The 11664-nt window shown below is 47.7% G+C and overlaps 1 protein-coding gene across 1 annotated transcript; it reads left to right on the top strand.

Moving 5' to 3' along the window:
- The first annotated feature begins 4581 nt into the window (after positions 1-4581).
- Positions 4582-11374, top strand: C1QTNF12 (C1q and TNF related 12). Its single transcript, XM_030963908.1, is given in 9 exon segments — positions 4582-4951; positions 5133-5252; positions 5974-6085; positions 7017-7198; positions 8173-8236; positions 8239-8280; positions 8698-8788; positions 10280-10358; positions 11015-11374. Coding segments are annotated over 9 exon segments (942 nt in total). The 5' UTR covers positions 4582-4798; the 3' UTR covers positions 11114-11374.
- The last annotated feature ends 290 nt before the right edge of the window (positions 11375-11664 follow it).

Below are 11664 nucleotides of genomic sequence, written 5' to 3'. Positions count from 1 at the left end.
CTTTGTGGGGCTTTTTTGGGGAATAAAATTCCATGGGGAAAAAAATGGGATTTGGGATATTTCAGTTCATAAATAAAATAATGAAAAATATTCATTCTTCCTGATTGTTTTCCTTTTTTCAGCCGGATTTTCCAGCTTCCCTTGGATGTCTTGGTGTCTTTCCTTCATCATTCATAATTTCTGTAATTCCTTGAAATTTTGGGATATTTTTGGAGCATTCCTGCTGATAATTATTGATTTTAATTAAGTTATAAATAATAAATTATAATATTATAAACTAGATATATAATTTTATATAATTGCAATTATTATATATCTGATTTATTTATAAACACTTTATAAATTATGAATACTTAATAATTTAATTAATAATTATGGGTAATTTCATTATTGATTAATCAGAGATTAATTAATTCTGCCATTTTCATTTTTTAAAGCCGGAAAATCCCATTTCCAGCAGAAAAGTCACCAAAAAAAGGGAATTAATTCCATAAAAACTCCAGGAATTCCCAAATTCCTGGAATTTCTTTTGGGAATGAGGACGGCTCATTAGGATTAATTAGGAATTCCTAATTAGTGCCGGGAGCTTTGCCCTGCCGGGTCATTTCCCTTTTGGAGTGGCAGAAATTGGGGAATTTTTTCCATTTTTCCGGGAATTTGGGGTTTTGGGGATCGGCCACGAGGTGGCGCCGCCGTGTCGGGAATTGGGGCTGGAGCGGATTTGGGGAATCCTCAAAAATCCTAAACTGGGAACGATCCCAAATCCCGACATCCCAGCCGGGGGGAGGCTCTGGGGTTATGGGAACTCCCTGGGGATATTTTATGGGACTAAAATTGGGAAAAGAATTTTTGGGGTGATCTCCAACCTCTCCAAGAGAAAACCAGGATGGGATAATCCCAAAAATCAGGAAAAGGATTTTTGGGATTATCCCAAAATTGAGAAGAGGATTTCGAAATTGAGAAGAAGATTTTTGGGATGATCCTGAAATTGGGAAGGGGATTTCTGGGATTGTCCAAAAATCAGGAAAAGGATTTTTGTGGTAATCCCAAAAATTTGGGGATATTCTGGGGGATTTTTTGATTTTTTCCCAAAAAATCAAGCAAAGGATTTCTGGGATGATCCCAAAATTGGGAAAAGGATTTTTGGGATGATCCCGAATTCGGGAAGGGGATTTTTGGGATTTCCCAGCCCGGGGCTCTGGGAATTCGTGGCCCCGGGAAGGTCCCGCCCGGAGCGGGGCGGGCGCCGGGGAAGTTCAAAATTATCAACAAATCCCAAAAATGAGCAACAAATCCCGCCTGGAATGTGCTGGGCTGAGCTGCTCTTAACCCCTGCCACGCTGGGGACGTTCCGTCGGGATTTTCCCCTTCCCAAATTCCAGGGGTTTCTATCTCTCCCATTCTCAAACTCCAGTTTTTTCCCATTCTTCCCATTCCCAAATTGTAGTTTTTTCCCCTTCCCAAATTCCATTTTTTTTCCATTTTTCCCATTCCCAAATTCCCATTTTTCCCCTATTTTCCTGTTCTCAAATTCCAGTTTTCCTTTTTTCCCCTTTCCAAATTCCAGGGTTCCATTTCTTCCCATTCCCAAATTCCATTTTTCCCATTTTTTTTTCCTGTCCCCAAATTCTACATTTTGCTGGAGGTGTTGTCAAAAAAACAGGGGGGGAAATTTGATTTTTCTGGATTTTGGGTTGGGAGTGTCCCGTGCCTCAGTTTCCCCAAGATCCAGAGATTTCCTCCCAATCCATAAAATTTTTCCCCTTATCCACAAAACTGGGAAATGAAACAGGGATGCTGCTCTGTCCACGCTGGGGTTTATCCCAAGGCAGGGATTTCCAGCCCTGCCAGGTGCTCCAAATTCCCAAAAAAAACCCCTGGTTTCCCTGGGATAAATTTCCCCAAAAAAGTTTATTTTCCTGGGATAAATCCCAAAAACCCAGTGATTTTTCTGGGATAAATTCCCAAAACAATGCTCATTTTCCTGGGATAAAATCCCCAAAAAAACTGATTTCCCTGGGATAAATCCCAAAAGAAAAGCTGATTTCGCTGGGATAAATTCCATAAAAAACCTGATTTTTATGGCATAAAATCGAAACAAAAAAACCTGATTTTTCTGGGATAAAATCCCCAAAGATCGGATTCTGCCGGGATGCGCAGGGAGGGAGCGGGCGCTGGTCCCAGTCTGGGCAGTTCCATTATCGGGGAATTTCACGGGATCGTGCGAGCGGCGCCTGCAGCTCCTCCTTTTTCCCTTTTTTTTTTTTTTTTCCCCTGTTTTTTTTCCTCCTCCTTTTCTGGGAGTCGATGGAAACTCCTCCGGGGAGCCGCGAGGAGCCGGAGCCGCGGCAGGAGCTGCGATCTGGGATTTGGGATTTGGGGTTTGGGGTTTGGGTTTGGGATGGGGAACCCGCGCGCTCCTGCCCCGTGACAGCGCCGGGGCTTGCGGGGATTTTTTAGGGAAAAACTGAAAAAAGGAAAAACTTTGGGAGGCTCCACCTGCTCCTGCCGGGCTCGGGAGGTTTCGCTTCCCCCCCGCGGAGCTTTTGGGGTGTGAGGAATTTGGGGTTTGGTTTTTGGGGTTTTCTTGGGGGGCTGTGAGGCATTTGGGGTTTGGGATTGTTTTTTGAGGTTTGTTCTTTGGGATGTAAGGAATTTGGGGTTTGGGATTTGTTTTTAGGGATTTGTGTGACGGGTTTATTTTTGGGGTGTGAGAGATTGGGTTTTGGGGATTTGTTTTTTGGGGCGTGAAGAATTTGGTTTTGGGGATGTGAAGGATTTGTTTTGAGGGGTTTGCTTTTTAGGGTGTGAGGGATTTTTTGGGGGGGATGTGAGGGGTTGGTTTTTTGGCATTTGAGGGATTTGGTTTTTGGGGTGTGACTGATTTGTTGTATGGGATCTGTTTTTTGGGGTGTGAGAGGTTTGTTTTTTGGAGTTTGTTTTTTTGGGGTGTGAGGAGTTTGTTTTTTGGGTTTTGATTTTTTGGGATGTGAGGAGTTTAGGTTTTGGGATTTGTTTTTTGGGATGTGAAGGGGTTTGTTTATTGGGGTGTGACAGTTGTTTATTGGGATTTGTTTCTTGGGGTGTGAGGAATTGTTTTGGGATGTGAAGGATCTGTTTTTTGGGGTGTGAGGGATCTGGTTTTGGGGATCTGTTTTTTGGAGTGTGAGGGATTTTTTGGGGGTGTGAGGGATCTGTATTTTGGGATCCGTATTTTGGGATCCGCATTTTGGGATCCGTGTTTTGGGATCCGTGTTTTGGGATCCGCGTTTTGGGATCCGCGTTTTGGGATCCGTGTTTTGGGATCCGTGTTTTGGGATCCGCATTTTGGGATCCGCATTTTGGGATCCGCATTTTGGGATCCGCATTTCGGGATCCGTGTTTTGGGATCCGTGTTTTGGGATCCGTGTTTTGGGATCCGTGTTTTGGGATCCGTATTTCGCGATCCGTGTTTTGGGATCCGTTTCGGGGCGCGGGGCCGGGTTCTGTCCCTCCGAGGCCGGCCCGGGATGCCGGCGCTTCCCCGGGTTCCGGTTCCCCGGGGCGCCGAGCGGAGTTCGGGGATTTGTCCCGGGAATGGACGGGGCGGCGCCGGGCTCTGAGCCGAGCCTGGCCGAACTCCGCCCGAGCCGGGCTCAGCTCTGCCCTGCAGCTTTCAGCACCTCTAAAACCGGCTTTAAACCCAATCTGAGAGGGTTTGGAGCCTTTAAAACCAGCTTTACACCCAATTTGGGAGGGTTTAGAGCCTTTAAAACCAGCTTTAAACCCCATCTGGGGTGGGGGCTGAGAGCCTTTAAAACCAGTTTCAAGCCCCATTTGGGGGGGCAGAGTAAAACCAGTTTTAAATCCGATTTGGGGTCAGAAGGGGCTGAGTAAAACCAGTTTCAAGCCCCATTTGGGGGTGCTGAGTGCCTTTAAAACCAGTTTCAAGCCGGATTTAAGGGGGCTGAGTAAAACCAGTTTCAAGCTGGATTTAGGGCAGAGCAGCCCCTCGCCTCTGGGATTTCTGGGAAGCTCCCACGGACTCAGCTCCATCTCCTGAGGATCCAGAATTCCAAACAAATTCCAAACAAATTCATCTCCGGCTTTTCCATCCTGAGCAGCTGCTTGAAACCTTCTGGAATCTGGATTTTTTGGACACAAATCTGGGTTTTTTTGGTCCTGAAGGATTTTGCGCCTGGCTGCTTGGAACCTCCTGAAATCTGGATTTTTTTGGACACAAATCTGCTTGGATCCTTCTGAAATTCTGATTTTTTTTTTTTTTTAATACAAATCCCGTTGGATCCTTCTTACCTGCTTAATTCTGGATTTATTTTAGAGACATATCTGGGTTCTTTTGCTCCTGAAGGATTCTCCTCCAGCTCCTTGATTCTGACCTGGTTAATTTGGATTTATCTTGGACACCAATCTGGTTTTTTATTGCTGACTGCTTGGATCCTTTTCACCTGCTTCATTCTGGATTTACTTTAGAGACAAATCTGATTTTTTTATTGCTCCTGAAGGATTTTCCTCCAGCTTCTTGATCCTGACCTGATTAATTGGGGATTTTTATTGGTACTGAAGCATTTTACACCTGGCTCTTTGATCCTGACCTGGTTAATTTGGATTTTTTTTGGTTTTTTATTGGTACTGGATCATTTTTCCCCTGGCTCCTTGATCCTGACCTAATAAATCCAGATTTTTTTGGGCACAAATCTGATTTTTTTTGGTACTGGATCATTTCCCCCCTGGCTCCTTGACCCTGACCTGGTCAATCCCAATTTTTTGGGACACAAATCGGATTTTCCTCGGGGCCACCATGCCGGGCTGGTGGCTGCTGCTGGCGCTGCTGTGCCACCAGCTGTGTCCCCGCGGGGTGGCAGCGGCCAGGAGGGACAGGGACAGGAGGGGCAGGAAGGAGCAGCCCGAGCCCCTGAACACCTCCCTGGCCAACAGCGAGGAGCAGCCCAAGGTGGGTTTGGCATCATGCCTGGAGTTATTCTGGATTTATTGGGATTTTCCTGCCTTTTGGGCTGGATTTTTGGGACTCTCTGAGGCCAGTTCTTGTCCTGGTGAGTCCCCAGCTCCTGGGCTGGATTTTTGGGACCTCCTGAGGCAAATCAGCCCATGATCCTTGTCCTGGTTGTCCCCAGCTGCTGGAGGCGGCAGATGCCCAGCTCACAGACCCCCGCAGGACCTGGATCTCCTTCGTGCACCGCCCGGACGACGGCAGCAGCTCCAAGAGGAGATGCAAAGGCAAAGACAAGAAATTGGTAGGATTTGCACTCCACAAGTCCCAGTTTCCTTCCTGCTGCTCATCCTCAAGGTTCCAGCTTTTCCCAGCCCAAAGAGTGCTGAATTTCCTTTTTTTTTTTTTTTTTTAATTTCTCCATTTTTGAGAAATTTGAGCCTTCTTTCTTCAGCAGAGGAGATGTGGGAATTTTGAACCAGCCACTCCCAAATTGAGCCTTTCTTGTCTCTCAAATGGAGCCTTTCTCATCTCTCCAATTGAGCCTTTTTTAGGTTATTTTCCCACTCATTAAAAATGAAATCAGTATTTTTTCACCCTTCCAAGAGATAAAGTCCAAGTATCCCAAAGGATCAATTAATCAAGGTGTGGACAAGTGGTTTATTTCAAATTAATGAGCTGAGTGACAGCTCATTAATCATGTGGAACTTTTCATCTGCTGCTTGGACAATCTTGGATTCTTTTAATTATTTTAATTATTTGAGGAATTTTTTGCATCCTCTGAACGTCTGGGCAGCTTTTCCGTGGAATTTTAGAGGTTTATCAGGGGAATGGGAGTCCCAGCAGCTGGAAAAAGATTTCTGAGGGACTCTCAGAGCTCTTGGCCCCTCCTGATCCCTCAAGAGTCCTCCAAAAATTATCAGGAGTTTTCTGGGAACAACCCCCCTCACGTTGCTGATGTTCCTGTAGGATTTTCTGCAATCCCCAGGTTTTAATCCCAAATTTTCCTTTGTTTGTTCCCTCAGCGAGGCCTGGTGGGGCCTCCAGGGCCTCCTGGGCCTCAGGGACCTCCAGGAGCTCCTGGGGCTGAAGTCACCAGGGAAGTTCTTCTGCAGGAGTTCAAGGAGATCTTAAAAGGTAAAAGATTTTTAAAAAAAGTCAAAGATTTCCAAAGGATATTCAAGGTAAAGGGTGTTAAAGGCTGGAGGAGCTTTGTTTTGGTCAAGATCCATGAACCAAAATGGCGGCCAAAGATGTTCCCCCAGTGCTGCTGGGCTTTAATTGGAGATCCAAGCGTAGAATTCCAAGCACACATTAATGGTGTCATAGGCCAGGCCCTTAAATGAAGATTTTATTTCCTTTTATTTCATTTTATTCCCCTTTTTCCCTCAGAACGCATCAAGCACGGACCTCACTGGTCCTTTTGGCCCACCCCAGCCGGCTGCCCCTGCTAAGCCAGGCCCTCAAATGAAGATTTTATTCCATTTTATTCCATTCCATTTCATTTTATTCCATTTTATTTCATTTTATTTCCCTTTTTCCCTCAGAAGCCATGGAGTGCAGGGCCTCCCTGGCCCAGCCCAGCCAGCTGCTGCTGTCCCTGCAGGAGGTTCCATTCACAGGCTAGGCCCTTAAATTTAGATTTTATTTAATTTTATTTAATTTTATTCCATGTTATTTCATTTTATTTCATTTTGTTTCCCTTTTTCTCTCAGAAGTTATCAAGCACAGAGCCTCCCTGGTCCTTTTGGCCCACCCCAGTCAGCTGCTGCTGTCCCTGGAGGAGGTTCCATCGCAGGAACAGGAATGGCCAGGCCCTTAAATTTAGATTTAATTTAATTCAATTAAATTCAATTCAATTTTATTCCACTTTATTTCATTTTATTCCCCTTTTCCCCTCAGAAGCCATGGACACCGAGCCTCCCTGGTCCTTTTGGCCCACCCCAGCCAGCTGCTGCTGTCCCTGGAGGAGGTTCCATCACAGGAACAGGAACAGCCAGGCCATCAAATGAAGATTTTATTCCATTTTATTCCACTTTATTTAATTTTATGTCCCTGTTTCCCTCAGAAGCCATGGAGCACAGGGCCTCCCTGGCCGTCTCAGCCCAGCCCAGCCAGCTGCCCCCGCTGCTGCTGTCCCTGGAGGAGGCTCCATCCCAGCGGCGTGTGCAGGAGGCGTTCCACTGCAAGCTCAAGGGCCAGGTGCCGGTGGACAAGAAGACCTTGGTGGAACTCCAGAATTTCCAGTCGGTGAGGAATTCCAGCCTCATCCTGCTGGGGATCAGCTCCAGGGCTCTGTGGGGCTTCTGCTCAGCCCAGAAACTCCTCTGGGGCTGGAAGGAAGAGACAAATCCATGAGAAGGTGTCCAAAGGAGGCCACAGGTGGATCCACCTGGGATCCCCTTTTTAAACTCATTATTCCTGATGGGTCCACCTAGGATCCCCTTTTAAAATCAAATATTCCAGAAGTTCTGCTACTGCCACTGATGGATCCACCCTGGTGGATCCCATTTTAAATCAGGTATTCCAGAGGTTCTATCCCTCATGGATCCACCAGGGATCCCGTTTTTAAATCTGATATTCCAGAGGTTCTGCCACTGATGGATCCATCTTGGATCCCCTTTTAAAATTCATTATCCCAGAGGTTCTGCCACTGCCACTGATGGTTCCACCTTGGATCCTCTATTAAAATCCACCATTCCATTATTTCCCAAACTTTTGGCAGCTTGGCTTGGCAGCCAGGCAGGATCAACCCTGAGGCATGGGCAGGGCTGGAGGGAGAGCTGCTGCCTCATTAATTAGCAGGGAAAATGGGACTAATTAAGCCATCCCAGCAGTGGGCTGCTGCTTCCCGTGCCTCAGGCATGAGGAGCCCAATTCATTCCCGGCTTTTCCTGGCTCGGAGCTGCTGTGGGAGGCTCTGGGTGCCAAGCTGGCACCACGGCCCGGGACAAGACGAGTCGGGTTTGGGCTTGTGCCTCTGGGAAAGGGGAATGCAGAGCCAGAGCAGAGCAGGGATTTGGGATCAGCACAGGATGGAGCAGAGCAGAACAGGGATGGATTTGGGATCAGCACAGGGATTTGAGATCAGTCCAGGGATTCAGGATCAGCCCACAGGTTCAGGAGCAGCTCAGGGATTCAGGAGCAGTTCAGGTATGTGGGCTCAGCCCAGGGATTCAGGATTCAGGCTCAGCCCAGGGCTCAGCTCTGTTCTCTCTCCACAGCCCGTGGCCAAGGGCGCGTTCCTGCGGGGCTCGGGGCTGAACCTGGCCACCGGGCGCTTCACCGCCCCATGGGCGGCATCTACCAGTTCTCAGCCAACATCCACATCGGTGAGTGCTGCCCCGGGGAGCCCAGACCCCACAGAGACCCCAAACCCCCTGGAGAATTCCCAGATATTCCAGAGGTTCTGCCACTGATGGTCAGTGATGGATCCTCTTTTTAAATCTGAGATTCCGGGGTTCTATCCCTGACAGATCCACCTTGGATCCCCTTTTTAAATCCACTGTCACAGAGGTTCTGCCACTGATGCATCCACCCTGGTGGATCCCATTTTAAATGTGATACTCCGGAGGTTCTGCCCTGATGACCAGTGATGGATCCACCTTAGATCCTTTGCCTTTGGCCCCATCAGATATGGAGGAACCTTCTGGCACCTCCTGAAGCCACCCCGGGGCTGCTGATGTCCCTCTGTCCCTCAAACCCCCGAATCTGTGGGGTTTCTGACATTTCCCTGCTGTTTCTCGCAGACCACAGCGAGCTGAAGAGCAAGGCGCAGCTGCGAGCGCGGGACAGCGTGCGGGTGCTGATCTGCATCGAGTCCCTGTGCCACAGACACACGTGAGGCACCCCAGCGGCACTTAGGGCATTCTTTCCCTCTGATTTTCCACACTTCTGAACATCTCAGCCAGCTTTGACAATTCTTTCCCTCAGGGGGATTTTGGGAGATTTTCCAGGGAAGAAGGGGCTGGAAAAGGAGCTTTTCCAGCAGAGGGCAAAGCTGTGGCTCTGTCCTTGGCCCCAGACCCCAAATTCCTGCCCAGGTTGATTTTAATGCCCTGCCCTGAGCTCCTCCAGAAATCCACAGGTCCAGAAATCCAGAAATCCAGAAATCCACAGGTCCAGAAATCAGGATGGATCTGGGACGTGTCCCAGAGCAGTGGGAGTGATCTGGATGGATTTGGGACAGATCCCAGAATGTTCAGGATGGATTTGAGACAGGTCCCAGATCCCTCAGGATGGGTTTGGGGCAGGGATTTGGGGCAGGGATTTGGGGCAGGTCCCTCAGGATGGGTTTGGGGCAGGGATTTGGGGCAGGGATTTGGGGCAGGTCCCTCAGGATGGGTTTGGGGCAGGGATTTGGGGCAGGTCCCAGATCCCTCAGGATGGGTTTGGGGCAGGGATTTGGGGCATGTCCCAGATCCCTCAGGATGGGTTTGGGGCAGGGATTTGGGGCATGTCCCAGATCCCTCAGGATGGGTTTGGGGCAGGGATTTGGGGCAGGTCCCAGATCCCTCAGGATGGGTTTGGGGCAGGGATTTGGGGCAGGTCCCTCAGGATGGGTTTGGGGCAGGGATTTGGGGCAGGTCCCAGATCCCTCAGGATGGGTTTGGGGCAGCGATTTGGGGCAGGTCCCAGTCCAGGCGCGCGTGGCCGGGACGGACGGAGCCGGCAGCAGCACTGGGAGCCTGCCCGGACACATTCCCTGTGGAATTTCCCGGGAATGCCAGCACTGACTCACCCATCCATCCATCCATCCATCCATCCATCCATCCATCCATCCATCCATCCGTGGGGCTGGAAAAGCCCCGGGGTGTGGGGTGAGCCCCGGAAGCTCGGGAGGAGCAGGGGAGGGCTGGGGCAAGACCTGGCACAGCCTCCCCTGAGCAGCTGCCAAGGCTCCAAACTCTCCCTTCTCCTGGGAAAAACTCGTTGGGACTTGCAGAGATTCATCACAGGGAAAACAGAATTAAAAACAAACAAAAAAAAAAAAAAAAAAGGAGGAAAGGGGTTGGTTTAATTGGGAAAATAAGGAAAAGCCAGGCTTAAAACTGAGTTTAACTGGGTTTGTGCTGAGTGGCAGGTGCCAAGGGGCTCCCACTTGTTATTTTTGCTGGAAAAAACACATTGGAATGTGCAGGGATTCATCACCGGGAAAAAATAATTAAGGAAAAAAAAAAAAGAGGAAAGGGGTTGGTTAAATTGGGAAAATAAGGAAAAACAACAAAGGACAGGAACCAGCCAGGATTAAAACTGAGTTTAACTGGACTGAGCAGGTGCCAAGTGGCTCCAACTTTTCGTTTTTTGAATCTGTTTATTTCTTATTTTTAGGTCTTTGGAAGTCATTGCTGGCCTGGAAAGCAACAGCAAAATCTTCACTGTTTACGTCCATGGCTTGCTGCAGCTGCAGGTGAGGCCCTGAAAATTGGGAATTTCTGCCCCAAATCTCTGGGCAGGACATGGAATTATTTCCTGGACTCTGCCCTGGAATTCCAGGAAATAAATAGCAAATAAATAATTAAATAATAAATAAATAAATAATGATAATGTTAAAATTAATAATTATTAATAAAGAACAACAAAATAAATAATTAAATAAGTAGCAAATAAATAATAATTAAATAATAACGCCCTTTGTTCCTACATTTAAAGGAGGGAAATTCCTCACCTGGGGCAGCACCAGGAGGAAAACTTGACTGGGGTTCCACGTTCTGAATTGAAGGCATGGGAAAAAGAAAAATCCAATATTTATAATAAATTTTAATTTATTTTTATTTCCCAACTCTCCCCTGGCATTTCTTAATTAGACACTTTAGCCTTAAAAGGCCTTGTAGAGGGAGACAGGGCTCCATTTTTAGTTTGTTAAAGTGCTGCATAATTCAGTTTATAGGACAAGAATACAAATAAAAACTAACAAACATCCGATTCCAAACAAGAAATTCCATCTCTCACATTTAATCCCAACCCTGGCTAAAAAAGAAGCTAAAACTCAACAGATTCCTGCTGGTGGAAGGGATTTTCCCTTGTTGTCCCGCAGAAATTCCCATTTCTCCCATTTCCCTGCAGGCTGGCCAGTACACCTCCATCTTCGTGGACAACGGCGCCGGCGCCGCCGTCACCGTGCAGCCCGGCTCCGATTTCATGGGAATGCTGCTGGGAGCCTAGCAGGAGGATGGCACCCAGAATTCCCAAATTCCCAAATTCCTGCCTTTTGGACTGCAAACCCCCCAGATTAACCGTGAAACTGCTCCTGTTCCTGCAGAATTTAATTCATCCCCAGCTCCTCCAGCTTTGCTTCCAGAAGTTGCTGCTGATTTTTGAGGTCCTCACCGGCTCGTTCTTCACCAGAATTCTGCTTTTTACCCTCTTTTTACCCAAAAAACCCTTTGGAATATTTGATTTGTGCTTCACCAGGCGCTCACGGAGCAGCACGCTGACTTTGGGCTCGTTGTGTTGTAATTTGGTTTTTTCACTGTAGCACTTGTAACCAGCACGGCTTTGGGGTTTTTTTTTGGGATTGATTTGGGTTTTGTGTTGGGGTTGGAAATGAAGGATTGAGATGGGAAATACCAGAAATAAATCAGTGACTCTTTTCTGTGTGGTGGGGAGGAAGGGGACAAGGATTTTCCAGCAAAATTGCTTTTTCCAGGGGGTTGGGAATGGTGTGGATCCTCTCCCAGGTTCAGATTTGGGTGTATTTGACCAGGAAAATGTTT

Source organism: Camarhynchus parvulus, chromosome 21, assembly GCF_901933205.1.
Source record: "Camarhynchus parvulus chromosome 21, STF_HiC, whole genome shotgun sequence".
Lineage (NCBI taxonomy): Eukaryota > Metazoa > Chordata > Aves > Passeriformes > Thraupidae > Camarhynchus > Camarhynchus parvulus.
Note: the sequence above shows the minus strand (reverse complement) of the source record. Positions and strands in the feature narration are given on the sequence as shown.